The sequence below is a fragment of the Ammodytes marinus genome (assembly GCF_949987685.1).
Source record: "Ammodytes marinus genome assembly, chromosome: 18".
NCBI lineage: Eukaryota > Metazoa > Chordata > Actinopteri > Uranoscopiformes > Ammodytidae > Ammodytes > Ammodytes marinus.
Genome location: NC_137222.1, coordinates 11580303 through 11602935, shown reverse-complemented (window position 1 = coordinate 11602935; position 22633 = coordinate 11580303). Strand labels below are relative to the sequence as shown.

Genomic DNA, 22633 nt, shown 5'->3' with positions numbered 1-22633 from the left:
TCTCATTACTGCACTCCTCCCCTGATGTGTGCTGCAGTTAATGTGTGCGCTATTAGCAAGGTGCTGAATCAACTGTGTGATGCTGAGCCTGTGAATGGCTTAGGTAAGTGCAGAGCCCTGCAATCCCTGTGTACTGCCCATATTTTCTGGCAGCCGTGGCGCACAGGCAAAAGTACACACATGCACAAACACACACACACACACACACACACACACACACACACACACACACACACACACCATTCCCTGTGGGCTCACAGGCAGATGCAGCTGGAGCACAGAGCAGCCCGCACTAGTTCAGTCCGATGTCACCCATGTGCAGCATAATAAAGGGCGAGGGATAGGGATGGGGAAGGTGCATAAACATGGTATGCAGCACCAGGGCAGAAAGAGAGACACTCCATACTGAATCAGCTCTGCAAAACTCTTTCTCACCACCCATCACTGATTGTCGGCCCACCACTCATCATAACAGCACCTGCTCGATTTGTTGTCATTTGGTAGAAAATCGTAGAAAAATAACAATGTTTCAAACAGGGATTAAATATCCCGCAGGCAGGTTTGGGTGGGTGCTCCACCTGTATTCAATCAGTGCAGTACAATTTCAAAATAATGTGTTGTAGTTTGTTTTCGTGAGCTCTGGCTCTCCATGTAGCAGACCTCAAGACTTCAAAGGAGTCTTGAGATCAACTGAAATGTTGATGAACTGAGACAAAATCCACTGCTCCACTTGACTATAAAGAAATAGACATTAGTCCTCATCCTGCTTGCTTTTTCTCTCTCCAGGACATGCCATCAGATCACTTGCACGTTGCACCCAGACTGGAATAATCCAAGTAAAAAATGACCTGCTATCATCACCAGACCTATGTTCTCTGTCAGCTGTCATTCTCATTGATTTAATAGCATTGCTCTTGGAGCATTTTCCAAACCCTTGTTGGCCTCTGCTGTGTTTCTTTCCTCGTACGTTGTCCAAACTTTGCCATTAGATTACAGTTTGTCATTTTTGAACCTAACACCTTTGCCAGACAGCATTATTTAATTTTCAACTCATGTATTCAAAATCCTTTGTTGGTGATATATTTTATTATATGATACTTTCTTGATAATGTAATTCAGAATATACACCATCAGTTCAGCAAGAGAAGCCAGTGAAGTAACACCTTCAAAGAGAACTTTGGGTTATTTGTTGTTTCAGACATGCACAAATTAATAGCTAATAAGCAAAAAGCTACCTCAGAATGAATTTTGAGGAAATTGACACATCTCCTTTAAATGAAGAAAAATCTCCGATTCAAGAGACATCCATGAAACAACACATTTTCACATAATGAAAATGAAGTGACATGAGAAAAATGATCCATTGGTTCCAGAAATGATTTCTGCTCATCACTGCTCTCCCACTGTTTCATCTCTACACTCACTCCAAAGTTACCCATCAAGAGCATGAAGTGTTTAAATGGTTTTAGGTCACTGGTAGACACTAGAGCAGCTCATCACACTATTTTAATTTTAACTGTTTGATATTTTGATAAAGGATTTATTTTTTACTACGCTTAATGTAAAAAACAAAATGTCCAATATCTATCTATCTATCTATCTATCTATCTATCTATCTATCTATCTATCTATATCTATCTATCTATCTATCTATCTATCTATCTATCTATCTATCTATCTATCTATCTATCTATCTATCTATCTATCTATCTATCTATCTATCTATCTATCTATCTATCTATCTATCTATCTATATCTATCTATCTATCTATCTATCTATCTATCTATCTATATCTATCTATCTATCTATCTATCTATCTATCTATCTATCTATCTATCTATCTATCTATCTATCTATCTATCTATCTATCTATCTATCTATCTATCTATCTATCTATCTATCTATCTATCTATCTATCTATCTATCTATCTATCTATCTATCCATCCATCCATCCATATTCTCATGTGCTTGTTTCCACAGTATCTAACATCCTATACAGTGGTGTGTATAAACACGAGTCTAGGCTTAGGGATGCGCACAAATCTGTTCTACTTGATGTACATTTGTAATTGTATAAAGGTATATTATAATAGTTATATATTACAGTAATTATTATTCGCATAGAATATAAAGCTTTCAATTTGATGCTGCAAATCTTTGTAAACAGTCTGTCATGATTTATGTCACAATATTTATGTTTTTTTTTTGTTTTTTTTAATTGGTCCCAACAACTCATTGTAAATGTCGGTAACGGGCCACATTCTTGCAAATAGGGCATCAGTTGATCTATCTATCTATCTACAGTATCTAGCATGCTAGCAATATATCTATCATTCAGATAGATTCTATCTGAATGTGTATTTTTAGGAGAGGACTTCATTTAGATATCCATTGCAAATTAAAGGCATTGGTATTAGCCAGCAAGCAAGCATTTGACACTGCATTTTCTGATCTGCACTCAAATCAAATTGCTACCATTGAAATCTTCCATGGCTGTTACACTCTGTAAAAGACCTAACTAAAACAAGACTTAGAGACCTATGACGGCTCTGTTAGGCACTAAGGCATGGCGGTGCTTTGAGCTAAATGCTAATGTCAGCATGCCAACACGATCACAATGACAATGTTAACATGCTGATGTTAACTGTGTTCACTACCATCTGTCCCTTTAGCCTGTTAGCGTGCTCACATAAGCAAATAAGCACTGAACACAAAATACAACTGAAGCTGATGTAAATGTAATAAAAGTAATTCATACAATCTTAAATCTGTCTTTTTTCCCCCCATATCATCCCTTGAAGTAGGCCTTCTTTAGTTTTTTAGCAGTTTTGTTTTTTCAGATAAGACCACCATGGTCACTGTGAGTCACAGCATGTAGGATACAGATTGATGGAGAATGCCCCATCACTTCTGACAGTAATTTAGAAAATTTACATTTTGCAGTTTAAATCTGAATTTGCTTTGCATGGGTGGGTCAACATCAACACAATTGAAAATTAAACAGAAACCCAGTAAGGTGACAGGAAGTCAGTATGAGACAGCAGGAGAGAGATGACACCTTTGTGCGAGAGCTGAAAGTGTCACTGGTGATATATGAGACTTTTAATGCTTAAAATGAATTATACTGGATTTATTGATATTTCCTCGGGGTGTAAATTTGTGGAAATGACTCTGAGTTTATTAGACTTAATGTTACAAAATGTCAGCTGTATCGATCTGCGAGCCAAAATTAATGTTCCATTCATTGAACCTCCTTGGTCCTTCGAGCTGCAAAAGTTTATCTGATACCACCTGGCATGCATGCTCCTCTTTTCCAATAGACTGCACACAAAGAAACGTTGAGCCAGGCTAAAGCACTGCTGTTTTTCTTTCAAGGACTTGAGGCTGACTAGAGAAACTGCCTCACTGGTTGTTCGACACTGAGAGCTGCTTTCACACAAAGTCAGTGTCCACCTGATGCACCTACATCCGGTGTGTCAGCGAGTCTTGCCTTCAGCCTCTGTCATTTGGACTGACTCACTTTGATCTTCTAGGCATAAGCCTGTGGTAACCCCCCCACCCAAAGTGAACACATTACTCAGTCCATCTATATTAAGTGGCCCTGCTGGATTTAAACCCCAAATTTCTCTGGGACCAATTCTCCATTGGGTCAGCCACCGAATATGCATGTCATTAAACTTTAACCATTTCCTTCAACATGTGTAGGCTATACAACACCACACCGTCCCCTGTCCACATTTTGTAATATCTTTGACCACCAAAATGTATTCAGTTCATCTTTGAGTCAGTCGTTATTTGTGCAAACTTTGAATAAAATCCCTCATAAATGTTCTTGAGATATTGCGCTCACAATATGCAAGGTGACAGTGGCCTTGACCTTTGATCTCCAAAATGTAGTCAGTTCATCCTTGACTTAGAGTGGACATGTTAGCAAAGTTCGAAGAATATCCCTCAAAGCGTTCATGAGATATGGCGCTTTCAAGAATGGAAAGACAAGCTGAAAACAAGCCACATGATTTTCATTCCCCATTAAACTGCCTAGTGTACCCTAGTGTACCCTTGTACTGGGACAGGGAAGGACAGGACTCCCCATAGGATGAAAATTATTATTCATCTTGGCTTTATGGTCACTGAGACTTTCTCTTGAAGGGCTTTCAGTAGTCTTAAAACATACCAGGTACACATTTCACACCATAACACCAGAACCTCAATCATTTGTTTTGTTTGTATAACAAAAGTATATGTGACACAGGTAGAAGATATTAAGCAAACTTGATCCACGCACTGTATTAATAGCCTTTGTAATAAAAATGTGTAGCTGAGGGAGAAGAGCAGAAATAACCTCATGTATCCTTCTTAGTTTTCTGCTTAGCTAGTGGATCTCTCTCCTTCCTGTTCCTCTTTATCTTACTGTACTGATGCATTACACAAAAAACAAACAACCAAAAAGGAAGGTTTCAATTGAGCCAAAAAAAATGTAGGCTACACATCAACTGTCCTTCTTCAGTTGCTGATGACAGCAAGTGTGACTCACATGGCCATGAGTTATTTTCCATCTCTCTGATATGTGCTTTGGCTCAGGGACTGCATTGTCTGTAAGGTTAACAGTCCAGAATAGAAAAGCCTCTCTTGTTATCAACCTTGGTCCTAAGATGGAGATCGATGCTGTTGATCCAATGAGGAGGACCTATGTGTAGAAATGTCAATGTTGTAAAGGATCTTTTTAAATCTTTGTGATAGCAGGAGTTTTTTGGTTAGTGGAAAAACGAGAGTTTTGACAATTGGTGCAGCTGTGTGTTTTTTTTCTCCTTTAGTTCATTGTTTTGTGCACTTGAAAGAGTTCAACCCTTCCAGGGATTTCAAGGATACATGAATTGGAAAGTGCAAAACAGGCATACATTTCTGCAAGCACACACCTCAGCTTTGAGTGGCAATGCTGTTTTTGTTTGCACTATTACAGCTGATGAAGCTCTTTGTCATCAACACAGTAACTGGATAGTAAAACTGTGCCTCCACCATGGGATAAAGATGAATGCTATTATTAATGCCCTTAACCTAAACACACTGGGATGAATAAAGCGGGTGACGTGCGGGGTAAACACACAATATCTGTGGATTAACACCCACCCAGAAAAAAAGACAGATTACATTACAGTACCGTATTAATTGCAATGAAATACCCACACAGTCTGGGATGCTCAGCGGGGCATTTCACAACCTTTTTTCCTGTGGACTCAGGACAGCCAGTGCAAGATTTTTGTCCTAATTAAACCCCCCGCGCTGCCCACCTCTGCTCTGTTCCCTGGCACGGGCAGTTGAGGCTAATTCAATTAAACGCAGAGACGAAACATCTATGAGGAGTGAATGAAATGGGAGATGGGTGCCAGCAGCAGCGTTGAATTGCTGCTTGTATTTCATGCGGCGCTCTCCCGCCACACAGAGACCCATAACGACCCTGGAAATACCAGAAAAGGTCAGCAATTTGGCTTCCAAGAGAGAAAGGTCACATTTGGTTTTCATATTCAAACATACAGTGGGCTACATGATCTAAATATTTAAGTGAAGCGCAGACAAAACTGTTCTATTTTGCAGAAGGTGAACGACCTGAAATTGGGGAAGCAAGCTCTTCTCTCTCTGCTTCTGGAAAGGATCCAGTCAGATTGAGAGTTTGCCCTCAGACTATAAATGACAAAGCATCACCTGACGTCCTGACTTTCACATGGACCTTTTACTTGCTGCATCCCCTTGGTGAGCTATAGGAGACAGCGATGGCTGTGAGTCAGAATCACCCATATAGAAAATGAGTTCTCCTGAAGCACATACCTTTAATAAATAATTTTAATAATTAATAGTTATAAAATATGCCCCCCTCTGCCAGAAAAACAAGCCGGGGTGCTATCAATCCAACTCCTCTCTGTCAAGTGTCACTGCAGCAAGTGCTTAATCACTCCAACATAGAGAGCCCAGAGGGGAAATGAAATGCATCAGTGCCACTGCAGCTGAAAATGACAATCAGCCAGTTCAGCGATGCCTCTGATGATCGGGCATATCAATGAGCTGAGAGAAAGAGAGTGAGAGAGAGAGAGAGAGAGAGAGAGAGAGAGAGAGAGAGAGAGAGCAGCACCCGCTGACTAGAGTCAGCAGCATGAATGTAGGTCAGTCTGCAGAATCTCAAGAAGTATCACAAAATATTTTTATCAACTTGGAGAGTGATGAGAATAAAATAAACTCATGTCAAGATGGTTATCATGAGTCCATAATCCTTAGATTAAATTGTAAGATTATTCTGTCCTTTTTTCATTTCTCTGTTTGTTTGTCGTAAAATCTTGAATCGGGATGCAAGCAGAACCATGACAAGGAAGAGCAATGTGTGGTCCAGAGGAAGAAAAAAGTGAAGATGATTAAACGGTAAGCAATGGTATTATGTTGTATTTATTGTCATTATTAGGTTTAATGTGTGAAGTCACAACCACTTTGGCTATATCAATATTACTATCAAGGAATACACACATTATGAATTACTTTTAAGGTAATGATAAAGGATAAGTTTATTAAGAATGTAGCTTCTTTGTTATGTTATAGGTGGGTTTAAAGGGCCAGTGCACCCAAAAAAACGAGAATTTGATTTGTTTTTCGTTTTTTTATGTAAGTACGAAAATTTGATACTATGTGACGTCATGATGACAACTACTTAATCACAGACCTTGTTATAATAAAGTCCCAGTCCCACTGAGCTAGACCTTCAACGAGAAAAGTGCACTGCTAGTGGAGTTTGCATAGTAGTTAGCTAGTCGCCTGGTCAATTGCAGAATATCAAAGTCTCTTTAAACTTACCTTCAAATGTCCCTTTGGTTCATTTAGATGCTGGTGTGGTGTTCCTCAATCAAGCTGATTACAAAACACCTCTGTTTGTTTACATTGTGTCTCAGTCCAGTGCAGGGGTTCAGTCTGCCAGTTGCTTTTGATCAAACAGAGACATCAGCACATCCCTCCAGCCAGCTGACAGTTTTCTTTTGACTGCAAATAGAAATGGCTTCATGTGATTGCGGTTGAATATTGAAGATATGTTCAATGTTTCCCAATGCTAAATGAATTACAACTGCACTGTGGCTGACCGTGCACTGGAGGGGGAGGGGGGGGGGGGGGGTCAGCGAACAACAGAGGGAGAGCATCCAAATGTCAATCCTGATGAAAATTCATTTCCACAATACAAATAAATGTGGATGTCAAGCATGTGCATGTGAGCCCTGAATAGTAAAAAGATTTGACTGACAGCCCAGCACTCCGAATTAGTACTTGATGATTTTTACCATAATCTGACATTAACATGAACACAGGTTGCTGACAATAGCAGTGCAGTGTGTCAGGCCAAAGACTAAATTATCAATTGCTTAATAAAAAGTTTGAGTTTGTTTTTACTTTACAGCCACACATCCGTTGAACCTGCTGGCTTATGTAATCGTTTTGCAAAAGCTAAGTTTTCCCTGTATGATCTAAAACACTAAGGCATTGTTATACGATGTATGGACCATTGTGGGAAAGTTCCTTCAAAACACTGTTTTCGTGTGGACAGAGCACTAAGAAAATTAACATAAAACATAATTTCAAAAAGGTTTTTAGGCTCTAGATCCAGATAATTCTCAGGAGAGTGTCAATGACTTAAATTTGCAGCTTGCTCACGTCCCCTTTTGGGTTCTAATGATGCCTTAACGACCCTAATATCTTCTTCGTGTTTTTCTCGTCTCCAATTCCATTCTGTCATTTTTTTCCCAATCATATTGAATGAAAAGACCGTGCGACATAATCTACAATCTTGTTAGAATTTCTTTAGCTACCGCCCCGACGACTGCTGAACAATGTTGTTTACACTTCACTAGTTGTACCGTGGCACTCTGGGAGGATTCTTCTCTGTTCACGCTCTGCATCCTTTGATGTTGTGTCAGGTCTTTTAACTAAGCCTGTGCGAGTGAGACGTTTGGTTTGCATCCCACTGAATGTACCGGTCCGGGGAGAGATATGTCAGTTATTCTGCACTGTGTTGTAAAACTCCTGCCAACAGTTTAAATCATTTGGGGGACTTTTCAAACTTCCTTGCTGTCATATCTGCATCTCCACCTGTAATAAGGTCAAGTGCGACAATAACTCACATAAAAAGGTCCCACCTCAAAGTGTCAAGTCTTGTTGTGTATTGCCTAAATACAAATCCGTCATCGTCGATTCTGCAACAAAAACTCTGGATCCCTTAAGCGCCTGTCTTGAGACTGAAGGACCACCTTGAAGCTGTCAGCGAAACTAAAATGGAAAATCTTTCACATAAATTCATCATCTGACACCTCTAACACATGAAAAACCACCTCACACGCATACTTTTTTCTCCACTTTAAATGGGGAAAGGCAGAACCACCTAATAAAGAACTATGTAAAATGGACCTTTTGGAAAATAGGGCACACTCCACTGACTCCAGAGCCCCCTCTGATATTTCCTCATTACCTGTAAGCCACTGACTTCAGCAACCTGCTGTGTACTGGCATTAGACACACAACAGCATCATCTGCTGGGTGTGACTTACTGACACAGAACCAACTTCTGAAGCTGTTCACTAGAGGGCGCCATTCACAGAAAAAAAAATGCCGAAACCTGGCATTGCAGAGCCAGTGAATCACTCTACTGCAGTGCTATATTTCATTAAACAGCCCATAACGTGTCATAATTTCATTTTTTTTCTCCAGCAGTACTATGATCACTGCTAGAAAAAATTGTGCATTTATGCGCAGTAGCAGTTAACATGTTTAATTGCATTTTGGCTCTATATCCATTATGTGTTGAGTTATGAGCAAAAAAATGATATTGTGACTTGGAAAAGAAAGAGCAAGTATATTATCTTTAAAGCGTGGTTGATAACACAGTAATATAACAGTAACATGCCATTTTTAGATTTGTTTTAGTCCTGTGCAGGTGCTCTTATTGACAGACATTTAGTGGAAAACAAACTTGAAAGGCAGAAATGAAAATTACAAAATAAGTTTATTCATATAAACAACTACAAAATCCTATTAAATTGGGTTGTTTGCATCACACAGATGATGTGGTGTTACATCGTTTCACAAAAGCAATATCAAAACACATACAAACAGATAAAAGGTTAGTCCGTATACTCTTCACATAGCCCTTCTACTTCCACTGAGTCTATCGAGCTCGCTCTGTTTTGTAAGAGGAGGCACAACTATCCTGAGATTCAGCGTTTTCTTTCAGATTTACATGACTTTGCACAGAACAAGAATCAACATTTATTCCTCGCTGTCTGTGTGTTTGTCACACACGCAGGAAAAGTCCCAAATGGCCTCTTATTTACAAATTAGTTTGGAGCTGTGAAGACTGAGACTAGCACTGCATAGATGATTCATTCACAGTCACACCATCAGACACATAGAGTATGCTATGTTTTGTTGTTGAGTTTATCATTTCAGTCCTCCCAGGGTGACTGAGTCCTTCCCCTCGGTGGAGTATGTGAGCGAGGATCGCTTGGCGTTGGCGTAGGTGGCGTACGAGGGAGCGGAGGAGGAAGTGGAAGTGGAGGGTAGACGGGGCAGAGTGGCCGTAGCAGAGGAAGGGAGGGGTTGAGTCTGTCTGTCAGGGGCGGGGCAGTAGGCCGGAGACGTGGACATGCCTTTGCTTTGCAGGCTGCTGCTGCTGCCGCTCTGCAGGGGCGAGCTGGACGTCTTGGGGCCTCTGGTCAGAGACGACGTGGAGGAGCTGGAGAGTGGCGAGGTCCTCATGCCGTAACCCAGGATGCCCGTACTCATCAGGAACTCCCTGGAGCCGTAGGCGGGCGGAGTGGGCCCTCTGGAGCCCGCCGCTCGCATGTTGTTGTTGTCTTGCGGCGGAGGCAGACTCCTCCTACTGGGGATGTCATAGATGGACATGTCCGGGCCGTAGAAGGCCTGGGACCGGGCTTGGAGACGCAGCATCCTCTCCCTCTCCTCCATCACCTGTCGCTCGTGGATGGACGTCATGATGGTTTTGGAGAAGTTGTCGTAGCGTGACAGCCCGGCAGCAGTAGCTGAAGACTTCTGATTGGTCAGCAGCGCCTGCGGACCGAGATCGCGAAGGCTTTCTCTGAGGCTTTCTCTGGAGGTCACGTGATCCCGCATCGCCACAACACCTGCTGCCTGAGGGGGGACGTCCCGCGATGATGTCACGCTTTGGGACGCTAGGTCTCTCATCAGCCCCTGGAAACCCGGAGAGGGCTCTCTTTGAATGAAACCTTGGTAGGAAGGAGAGGGATCCCTGGAGGTGAGGCCCAGCAGAGACGGCGAGGTGTCTCGAGGCTGAGGAGACTGTCTGGTGACGACGCCCATAAACACTGGGCTGTAGGAGTGAGGAGAGGCCCGCTTCTGCTGCTGCACCACTGTCCCATCCCCGCCAAGAGCCATGAAGTGAGGGGGGTAGCCGACTGGAGCAGCCCCTCTCTGAGACACAAAGTGAGGGTCCGGCGGGTGGATAAGGTTATCGTAGGAGAGGCTGCTGCTGCTACTGCTGCTGTGGTGGTTAGCCAGCAGACTGGAAGAGGAGAAGATACCTGGGGGTTTGGGTCCCAAACCGTCGCCTTGCATGGAAGGCAGCTGGGATTTGCTGCCGTGGCGATTGGCGTGTTTGAGTGACAGCGAACGGGAGTTGAGCGTCAGAGAGTTGAGTTGCAGAGAGCCGGAGATGCTGTTGGTCTGGACAGGTGGGCCGACTGGCTGGCTGCCTCTCCCAGGGCTTTCTTTAGGCGTAGGGCATTTGTTGTTGTTCCCCTGCTTCTCGGTTGTCTTCAGGTACTATAAACAACACAACATAAAAAAAATGGACAAGAATGTGTATCAGACAAAGAACAACACCAAGACTTTGGATGTTGAGGCTAAAGAGATTAATATCAGACTGAGAAAGCACCTGCTCCAGAGGAATGGGTGACGAGCCCCTGGATATGGCTTCCAGGACGGGCCGTAGCTGTGGCACAGTGGGAATGGATACAGGAATGATGGTTTTGGTGTGGCGCGTCATCTCTGAAAGAACAAAAACAGTTTGTGATTAATTTGGGGTCTTACTCAGAAAAGACAGTATTAAGGAGCCTTTTCACGGGATAGGGCTGGCGATATAAACCACGTTTTTCGTATTTGTGGGACTACTTAAAGTGTCTCTTTAATATATCGGTATACAAGTATGCTGTAAAAATATGGCTTCAGTGCTGGGTCTGATTATCACAGTGAATATGTCAGCCTGCAGTACCATCCATTGCAGCGAGTTGGCTTTTCAGTGGTTTCGGTGGCAGTGCCGGTGGATTGTTCAGCTGTTTGATGTCTGACAGCTCGACAGCTCCGGCTGAGGTTCGCTGACAGGAGGGAAAAGAATAAACAGAGAATCATGACAGATTGAATCCCTTGACAACCGAGGTCACAATGCTAAAATGATGTGTGAGAGTATACGTGTGATTTGACCATGGCTTGTCATCTTTTAAATTTGTACTTTATTTTGGACATCCAGACGATGTATTCCGTTGTCCCCGACTTTCATCGACATCTGCCTGTCAATCTCCGGTCTCAGGAACGGTGGCTGAACATGGATTACTGTTTTCTTAGGGGGCCTCGCTGTGTACCTGGGGGTCACATGACCAAACAGGGCATCAGCTGCTGAAGTTATGAGGCTTTCTTGCAACAACAACAGCAACGGAAAAAAAAGCTGAAGATGAAGTTGAATGAATGTCTCTTACTTTGGGGAGAAGGGACTGCAAATCAGATACTCCAAGTTGTTACAGCAACCTCGCGTGAAAGGATTCACCCCTCCTTGAAACTTTCCAGTTACCTGAGTAATCGTAAAGAAAACAACAAATCAATGCATATATCATCACTTGTAAAATAACAAATTGAAAACATTACCACTGCTCTTGACAGTAGTTTAATATTGTGAAAAATAAAACTGACTTGTTCATTGGTCGTGCGTCCTCTGGACACCAGGTACAGGTGGAATCCGGTGAGACCAAGGACCGGGATGAGAAACAGCCCTGATATACTGATAACCACCAAACTGTGCATATACTATTAAAGAAAACTGACAAAACTTTAATCAGTGGTTGAATTAGTATCCAGAACCTTCACTAAATTACTAAAATCACTCCTATAAAACTACTCACCTACAAGTTAAAGTCCTGCATTCAAACCCTTATTTTAGAAGAAAATAATATCTTAATGCTGTACTGTACAGATAGACGAATAAGCTTGTGAGATATGGCTGCGCTCACTGGGCTAGATTGGCGACTACACGAACCAATCAGAAATTGCCTTCCACTTAAGGGGATGAACTTTAGGTTAGAACGAGGGTCCTGATTGGCCCGATAATTTTTTGACCAAGCTCCTCCCCACGTAGATTGGAGAAAGTCCACTGACTGATCTGCCTGAGAGAACCTGATGGGAGGCTCACACGAGAAGAGGCTGGGCTCACAAGACTTGAGTTGTATTGGAGTAGACGTATTGTATTAAGAAGCATAAAATGGAGATACTAAAGTAAAGCACAAGTACTAAGTCGAAATGTGTATTTGAATACAGTTTTGACCATATGTACTTTGATACATGTCAAAACATAGAAATAAATGCACAGATTTATAAGCACGCACATAGGCTATTACTTGGCATAAGGATACGTGATGGTGCAGTGCAGCTTCCATAATTCGTCCTTATGGTGCAGCACGTATATGAGGCCAAAGGTGAAAACGTTGATCATGTGTACCGCCAGAGACAACAGAAACAGGAAGAAGTAGCGGTAGTTTCGCCTCCCAATGCAGTTGTTCACCCAGGGGCAGTGATGGTCAAAGTCCTGAGGGGAGGAGGATTGGTGGGGGAAGACAATTCAAATTAACCAGAGCCAGAAATAAAAAAGATATGTCGCAGATTCTACAGTATAAGGAAGCATCCGTCCATTGTGTAATAGAAAAAATCCAATGTGCGTTCTAAACACACTTTGTTTAATACTGTCTGCCTGAACCCTTTTTTTTCAAACTGCGGCTACAAAGGATCCGACAAAAGGATTAACCTGATTAATGAGATCTCTCTCTCTCTCCCTTCATCACACTCTCTCCATCATTCGCTCTGCAGAAATCCTCTTTTATTGACTTTCCCTATTCACACACACTGCTACACTCGCTTTTGCTTCCTTGATCTTTCCATCCATGCCTTGACCCCCCCCCCCCCCCCCCCAATTTTACACCCTTGCCTGTGTGTAGTTTTTCCTACTAAAAAATGACAATATCACTGACTGTGGCTCTTCTTCTCACTTCTTTAAAACCCATCCGCGCACTAACCTCCACACAGTGATCGCAGACGCTGCAGTGGGAGCAGCGAGGGGGCCTGTAGAAGTGACATGAAGCACACCACTTCATCCGCACTTGGACACCCTTCACGTCCACGTTCCTGTACAGCGGAGCACGGAACTCATCATCCTTGTCCTCGTCCTCATTTGCTGTAAAACGACGTATACAGTATATAGCATAAATAGCTTCTTTTTTTTAAACATGATCTCTCATACTGTAGACATTAAAAAAAATAAAAAATAAACTTTGATTACTAACCCACTGGGAGCACACCAGCATCCATAAAGGTTGCCATGGTGAAGTTGGCCAGCACAAAAAGGAAGAGGGTGCCGCAGCATGGTGGCACAGCAGGGCAGATGGTGACAGCCAGCCACGGGCATCTAAATATACAAAGAAAACAATTGTCACTGATTCATAGCAAATTGGTGCAGAAACCATTCCAATGAGGCTGAGTTCAACCCTTTAATATACTATCTATGGTTCAACCCACATCTACGATCTATTTTATTCTGATGGGAGCAGTGGATGCCAAAAGTTTATAAAAAAAATGTACAGTGAAATATGAGCATGCATTAGTGGGTGTTCACCAGTGCCCACAACAAGGGATTAAAAGACAAGGTCTCTCCAGGCAGAGAGGGTCTGCAAACTGCAGTAATGGAAAGACACTGTATCTCTGTTACAAAATAAAGCAGGTCTGTGCTCTTGAAGGAGTTTGATTTCCATAACAGAAGAATGTGTTGATTATTTATTTCAATCAAAGACATTAGACCTAGAACATGTCAGAAAATTGTGATAGATCACAAGTTCCTTGATCCCAATGCCACTTTTTCAAACCGTCCAACAGCCAAAAACATTAAAGCAACAATGAATGTAAAACAGACAAAAGATTGCAAATCCTCCGTTTAAGAACCTTGAACCAGCTTATAATGGAATGTTTCCCTGATGAGCATTTATTTTATTTTTTATTAAATGCTGACAATTAATTTTCAACTTGACACATGACTCTCAAAAGACTCTGGAATACAAATTCACAAATTTTGCAAAATGACAAAAGATCGGCACTTAAGGTGAAACCTGACAATTTATGATTACAGTCTGGCGACGCAAACTTCAGGTGCTGGGCTGTCACATTACTGTTTTGTTTAGAACAGCAAAAAAGGCTTTCAGAGATTGATCATGTTTGGACAGGATGGCCAAGTTCATGTAGAGGTGAAACGCTTTATTTCGTCTTTAAAACTAATCCCAAATGATAGGATTTGTTGCTTTTTTGTTGTTTTATTACATTGTAAACTGAAAAAACTGTAAAATATGTTTTGGTTTGGGATTGTTGGGTGGAGAAAAAACAAGACATTTTAAAATGTCATTGTGTACTCTGGCAGGAATGTTTTTAGTTTCTTCTTCATTCATGAAAGGATTTAAGGTATAACATATGTCTGCATATGTGTTGCCTTCTTCAAGAACCATCCCTTTTCTCTCCCACTGATTGTGTGTGTGTGTGTGCGCGCGCGCGTGCGTGCGTGCGTGTGTGTGTGTGTTGAATTGTACTGAATGGGAGTATGATTGTATCTCTCCACTGTTTGAGATTAGAGGGAGGGGCGGTGTAATCAGGTTACACCGATAGACAGAGGAAGAGATTCACTGGATTATGTTAACTGTGTTTGATTGAGCATCACATGTTTAACCTACATACTGTATATACATGCATGGGAATTTTTGAAGAATCAAACGTTTTTGTTTGTTTGGTGCGTAATCAGTATAGGTGGAAAGAACTTCTAGGACTGTTGAATGGAAATAGTATAAACCAGTTTCAGGACAAGAAAAACAGGTAATATTTTCTTTCCCATAGATGACTTGGATGTCATTGTAAATGAGGGTCAGCTCTCAATGATCTATTCAACTGTGACAGGTTGAGTATGACTTTATGGGAAAAGTCCAATGTGAACGTGTATGAGCGATTAAGCACAAAGTATTGAAGTCTTAAATATGAGGAGTCATCCGCCTAAATGATGCACTATATTCCAATGCAGCTCCAATCCCCAAACCCCCCGGCTGGTTTTAAGGCTGTGGGGGAGGGGTTCTTACCCCCTCAGAGAAATGACTGCTGATGCCATGCCAGCTGCAAACCCAGTAATCCCTGGATTATAAACTCTGGATTAGAGACCATTTCTGCCAGTCCGGTGCATGGTGTACTCCTCACTTTAGATATACGGACAGAGCGTGCTGTCAAATTCTCATACACATATATCATACAGCACGCCACTACGCATATAATACGGCATATACCGTGAGATTAATCCATCTATTGATTAACTCCTGGTCGTGTACACCTGTAGAAGGACAACCTCTTTTAAAACAGATTATGAGGAAAAAACACTGGATTTAGAATAGAAACGTCTTTGTAGATTTGATTTGGGGTAATACAATTATGAGAACCTTAAGAAAAGATATAATATGATCCCCCCTTATACTTTAGGCGGCTATAAAGGATATGTATGCACTAAATACTGGCATGTTTGGCATGTGCTTAGATGGTCATAGCGGATCAGTTACATTAAGCTGTGTAACTCAAGATGGTAAATTACAACAGTACATCTTATACAAAATGGTTTTCATTACTTATTTATCTATTCATTTTACTGTTTCTGGAGAAAGTTTGTTGTGGAAAATAACTTTAATTCAAAATCGGTGATTATCTCCTCATGATCTGCTACCTGTCCATAATGTGTGTGCGCTGAAAACATCTGGTGTTAATTCACAGCCTAGTCTCTGTAAATGGGTATGAAAACAAAGGGTATGTAAAACAAAGGGGGCCACCTTAGCTTGCGAAAGCAGGTTTACAGAGCCCCTAGGCTGTGAATTAACATTGGATCTTATTTTCAGTGGACATACGCAGTACCCACAGGTAGCAGATCGTGAGGATATATTCACTGATTTTGACGACAAGCATTCTCCAGAATCACGTCAAATAAGAATGTCATTCCTCTTTTTTCTTTTCAGTTAGATAAAGAAGGATGGCTGGATGGATTTGATGGATGTATGGATGGATGGATGTATGGATGGATGGATGGATGGATGGATGGATGGATGGATGGATGGATGGATGGATGGATGGATGGATGGATGGATGGATGGATGGATGGATGGATGGATGGATGGATGGATGGATGGATGGATGGATGGATGGATGCAGATCAAACATCTGACTGATTTCTTGTGGACCAGATTACAATGTGGGCACCTCTGCATTTACGTGGAGCCTCCATGGTCAGTCCTGGGACCATCTGGACCGCGGGGTGAGAGAGAGACAGTTCATTACACGGCGGCGTGGTAGAGACAAGCCCCACCTAATGAAACAGCCCGGGCAGAGCTGTATTAAATCACACAGAAGAGTAAGCTGCTCGGCAATCTGCACACTGCCCTCATCCCCGCAGTGGGTCAGTGGCACAGCAGACGCCGCGCAGTTGATCGAGCGGCAAGTTCACTGCTGCTCACAGCCAGGGCCCCTTTTGTGAAATATGGTCACAGTTAGATGAATGACATCACAGCCGTGTAATCTGTCAGGTTTCAAGACACTTATCTTCTGGTAGCAAATACATCTCCACAGACAGGAGAATACATCTCAACATAGCACGTTGTGTGGTGGGCTTTTTTCACGTGATCTTTGACTTGGGTGTCATCCAGACTTCACCGCTCCAGTTCTCACTAGTGTGCACTATCGAATAACAATAAAGGCCATTTATTATATAAATATATATACAGATTTCAATGACTGGACTTTTTATTTTTTTTAAAGGCAAGCTAGCAAAGCGAAGAGACTCAGCAGCAATATAAAATATGTTTCTTTCTGTACTTAAAATATTATTAATTCAACAGCATTTCCATGTATTTCAGCATTACACCGTTTGCTCAACTCAGCTCATTGTATTGCTTAACACTTCAAATATGTCACTTTTGAATGAACAAATCACAATGCCTCCATCTTGCAAATACAGAGTTGAATTTATGAGTAATAAAATGCATCATTGCTCTGTTCAATAAACTAAGGGATTTGGTTACAACAGCCTTACTTATTCTGGTATGACCAGTATCTAATGGAGGGTAATATAATAGGGCAAGGGCAAGGGCAAGGGCAAGTTTATTTATATAGCACAATTCAAACACAAGGCCACTCAAAGTGCTTTACAGGGGCAAGATTAAAATACATAAAACACATTAGAAGACATTTAAAAGCGAATGAAAAGAAGTAAAACATTTAAATAAAATAAAAAGTACAGGTTAAAATGGAAACAGAAAAGTCTTCAGACTCGATTTAAAAGAACTGGGAGTTGCAGCAGACCTCAAGTTTTCTGGGAGTTTGTTCCAGATATTTGGTGCATAAAAACTAAAAGCTGCTTCTCCTCGTTTAGTCCTAACTCTTGGGACTGTAAGTAAACCTGTCCCAGACGACCTAAGGGCTCTGGACGGTTCATAACGTATCAGCAGATCAGTAATGTATTTTGGCGCTAAACCATTTGTGCTTTATAAACCAACATCAGTATTTTGAAATCAATTCTTTGAGTGACAGGAAGCCAGTGTAAAGACCTCAGAACTGGGGTAATGTGATCCACTTTTTTGGTCCTAGTGAGGACTCGAGCAGCAGCGTTCTGAATTAGCTGAAGCTGTCTGATAGATTTTTTTGGAAGGCCTGCAAGGACACTGTTACAGTAGTCAAGTCTACTAAAGATAAATGCATGGACAAGTTTTTCTAAATCTTGCTGAGACATAAGTCCTTTAATTCTTGATGTGTTTTTAAGGTGGTAGTATGCTGACTTATTAATTGATTTAATGTGTTTCTTGAAATTCAAGTCGGAGTCTATGACAACACCAAGATTTCTGGCTTGGTGTGTGGTTTCTAGCATAACAGATGTAAGCTGTGCGCTGACTTTTAATTGTTCATCTTTGGCACCAAAGACAATTACTTCAGTTTTGTCGCTGTTCAATTGAAGGAAATTTTGGCACATCCAATCATTGATTTGTTCAATGCACTTACTCAGTGCTTGTATCGGACTGTAGTCTCCTGGTGATATGGTTATGTAAATTTGTGTGTCGTCTGCATAATTATGGTAGCATAATTTGTTCTTATTCATAATCTGAGCTAGTGGGAGCATGTAGATGTTAAACAGAAGAGGCCCAAGAATGGAACCTTGGGGGACCCCGCATTCAATATGTGTCCGCTCAGATGTGAAATTGCCTATTGACACATAGTAGTCTCTGTCCTTTAAGTAGGATTCAAACCAGTAATAGCCAACTTCAAACAAATATTGTAGAATCACTATAGCATTACTGTGACAGTTCAGTGACTCAATGACACTTCTCTACCTGTGCATACATTTCTTACATAAAAGCATTAAGCATATTGTAATTGCTATTTGTGAGCTTAGTGTCACTTTAAGGTAACATATTGCAATTGTCATACAATATTTTACATGCAAACACTGCTAAAAATTGCTGCTAAAAACAGCAGTCTTTTTGCACCTTCAATTTTCAGCACAAGCGATAGCACTTTGCCTTTAGAAATTGGAGCCTTTTTTCTAGTTTCAATATACTTCAGTATTCCGAACACAGTCTACTCAGTGGATAAGCAACATATTCTGAGTCTGGGAAGAATGAATCATAAGTGAAATTTAAAAAAAATCTTGGTGCTTTCTGATATCTGTAGCCTTTGTTGGGCGTAGGGGACCTGCCCGAGTACAATCCAAAAAAACCTTAAGCACCAAACCCAAACAATGTTTCAGGGTCGGAGGAACAAAAGCAGGAAACCAGCGACCGACATATTATATGAGGGGGAGGAAGACAAAAGCAGCCCCCACAATTCGAAAGGTCGTATTCTTACTCAACCAACATTAACAGTGGAATTACAATTATATGGGAGCATGTTACTATTACTACTAATAAATATAATATATATATATATATATATATATATATATATATATATATATATATATATACAGTATATATATATATATATATATATATATATATATATATATATATATATATACAGGGTTTAGAATTATATATACAGGATTTAGAATTAAATCTGTTGGTAAAAGTATTCCTCAATATAAAAGTGACAAAACAAAGGGACACATGGCCTGACTGGATGGCATCCACATATGCTCCCATGATTCACAGCATCCAGGCTAAAGGCCAGTGTGAGGTTATGGGAGATGACAAGCGACTCAGTGTTATGAAGGTAGTGCCGAACAGACTAGAGGGTGCCACCTGTCTATCTCTACTTTTGGAAGAAGGGAGTCATTCCAGCTGCAGCTGATGACTTGGCAGCTACACAAGATATTAAAGAAGTTATAGCCCAAATCAGAACACCGTGACATTTACTGCCGGTCGATAAGGTAAGACTTGTCACATTGTTGGCCTATTTTCTCCTGCAAGAAAGGAATTCCAACTTTCTAATGATATCAACTGCCTTTAGTTCTACTGCACCTCCAGATAGGGTTAAACATTAGGGTATGTAACACTCACACACACAATACACGTTAAACTGCACAGACGGGGACTACAGTACTGTTTTTCAACTGCTACCAACCCTATACTCATTGTGGGATTATTTTGACATTTTAAACCATAGTATTCTGGATTGTGTAATTAAATAAAGCAAATGTAGGTCGTGAGGTCATTTCAAATCAAACAAATGCAACCTTCATCCCACAAGAAGCAGATTCATCACTTGCCCTGTCCTGGTTTTGCTGGTTTAGCAACGCAGTTGGTTCCAATTAAGAGGTCTCTTTTCAATCTATCACGTCAGAAGGCCATTGATTTTTTTCTCTCCCACAGAAAGTACATTAGGCTTCTTCTCCGCCTTCTCTGGCCCACGAGCATGTCTCTGCATCCCCAAAACCCTCATGACTTCAGCAGTTACACAGCTGTCAAATAGACAGGGTGAATTTGATTGCTGCATATGTTTGTATTACGGCGTGGAGAAGGCTCCAGCTGGATTGAAATAATTCCAACTGTCAAATCAATTTAGGAAATTTGTATAGCCTATCAAAAAACAATATAATATACATCAATACATCTGGTTCTTACAACCACATCTGTGCAAACAAACCCAAAGATGACAAAGCACTGGGGTAATGGAGTATAATCAACTAAACATTTAACATAATTTCACTTAAATTACTCTTTGGTATAATCAACTAAACAAACAAACAAAGGCTCATACAGTATGTGTGCTTTTATCATTAATTCTAGACTCATTTCACTAAAAAAATAAAAATAAAAAGGGAAAACTGATGAAGTCATGTGCGGAAAAAGATCTTCCTCCAACTAAAACTACTAAATTCATGTAATTTATAGCGTATAAGTGTCACTCCGGGGAAAAGTAAATATCTCCTGATCGTGAATTCAAATCAGGGTTCCAACATCCCAGTCAATTTTTTCCAGATGGGGGGGATCACATGGCATTGGCAAAAGAAAAACCTAATCCCTATACTCCCAATCTGGTGTCAGATTCCAGTGGAAACGGTGCGCCGCAGATGTATAGCCTACAGGAGAAACTAGGACAGATGTAGATGTACTGGTGTCAAGGGTCAGTAATCAGTATACTCGAATAGAGCTGATGAGGTGCCTTTAATCAGTTGTGGTTATCTGGTGTGGGGGGTTCATATTGAAATTAGGGTTCTTTAATATGTGACATGAGTCTGATTATTTTGGCTTCTTTTTGCGTTACAGGCTTTGAAATATATACAATAAGCTGACAAACATTTAGTTCCCATTTAAATTGGATTTATTCAAGGGTATTATTATATTATTATGTATTTTTGTCCAATGTGTGTCAGTGTTAGCTTGAACGGAGTCTTTTCCACCTCCCACGAGTACTGTCTTTTCCTCACAAATAGGTCAAAACCAGGCAAGGCTAAAATTAACTATACCAACACTGTCAACCATGAGTATTAAAACTCCCAGCTCAGCTCAGATCTTCAGCTGCATTTATGACACATGTGGGTTATAATGATGACACTTGATACATGTTGATTGTGGGTGGTGTATCCCCCTAAAACTGTGCTTACTCCGAGTTCACTGGGCGCTCTGAGTCTGGGAAGGCACCCAGGAGGAGCCCACACTGTTGCCCAACCAGGTCAGATGTTAGCCAACCCTGGTGGGACTACCAACAGTGAAGTTAGTGGAGGAGGATGGAGGAAAAATGTTGCTCATTTTGTGCATTTGTTTAAAAAAATACTGGTCAAGATAAATTTTTTAGAATCAGCCTACATTCAATATTCAGCTTTAAGACAACGACGAAATGAAGATAATGCTTAACGTTTTAAACAATGTATAGTAACATGGGCTATTTGAACTAAAGAATACCTGATGCATGGTGGATAAAGATGGATGGATGGATGGATGGATGGATGGATGAAAGCATGTAGCCTATGTGGGATACACCAAGTCACCAACTTTTCATATTCCTGGGTCTGGGTGCACTTACGTGAAGACGAAGAACAAGGAGGTAGAGCCGACCAGGAGGCAGGCGGCCGTGCACACCGGGATGAAGGCGCTGGGTTTCAGTGAGTCGGCGCCGCTGACGGGCATCCTGTCCTCTCCGCACTCATCAGAGTTTCATCACTGACTGAAAGCACCGCGCGAGGACCTGTTTGTTCGCGTACAGTAGGTTCTCGAACAAAGCCCTTCGTCAAACCGACAACGACGGAGAACGACAATCATAGTCAAAAGGGGAAGACGAAAAAAAGAAAGAAAATAAAGAAGAAAAAACAGCCTGAAAGCCAACAGCCCGCGGCGGCACTGCTCTGTGCTGCTTCCCGTCCCGTCTGCGCCGGCGGCCAGCGGCGCACAGATGCCGCCTCCGGTTCATCCCAAAGGTGGAGCTTTCATCCGTCAATGACGTGGAACTCTACTACACTGAGACCCGAGCTATGGTCTGTGGACAGCTTATTTATCTGCAAGAGAATATCACGCTAGTTCATGCCATTCCATGAAAATGGTCAGCCATGCCTATTGTTATTAATAGGCTAGTAGGCCTATAGCCTAATAACATTCAACATTTATTTACTGGGTAAAGGTGGAGTCACTGGAGAATGGTCAACATTTGTGAAAATCTCCCCACAATCCGCTACCTGTCCATAGATAAATACAGTGTTGATACACAGCCTAGGCTCTGTTAACTGCAGTAAACATGGGCCCAGGTGAGGAGATATTCACTGATTATGACAAAAAGTGATTTGACAAGCATTCCCCAGAAAAGCTGTTCATAACTTTTTATTTATC

At 41.4% G+C, this 22633-nt stretch overlaps 1 protein-coding gene across 1 annotated transcript; it reads right to left on the bottom strand.

The window, feature by feature from the left end:
• Positions 1–9061: 9061 nt before the first annotated feature.
• LOC307264899 (palmitoyltransferase ZDHHC8B-like) lies at positions 9062–22157 on the bottom strand. The gene is made up of 10 exons (XM_080046444.1): positions 21837–22157; positions 13604–13725; positions 13337–13494; positions 12680–12852; positions 11964–12066; positions 11753–11844; positions 11509–11638; positions 11272–11374; positions 10936–11048; positions 9062–10823 (listed from the first exon to the last, which is right to left on the bottom strand). The coding sequence occupies exons 1-10, from the start codon at positions 21938–21940 to the stop codon at positions 9462–9464; spliced, it is 2460 nt and encodes an 819-aa protein (XP_079902570.1). The 5' UTR covers positions 21941–22157; the 3' UTR covers positions 9062–9461.
• Positions 22158–22633: the final 476 nt, after the last annotated feature.

Coding starts and splice junctions, on each gene's coding strand:
- LOC307264899 (XM_080046444.1), bottom strand. CDS start 21,940: ATGCCCGTCAGCGGCGCCGACTCACTGAAACCCAGCGCCTTCATCCCG. Junction 13,495..13,603: donor TGCTGGTGTGCTCCCAGTGG/GTTAGTAATCAA, acceptor GTCGTTTTACAG/CAAATGAGGACGAGGACAAG. Junction 12,853..13,336: donor TCTGCGATCACTGTGTGGAG/GTTAGTGCGCGG, acceptor TCCTCCCCTCAG/GACTTTGACCATCACTGCCC.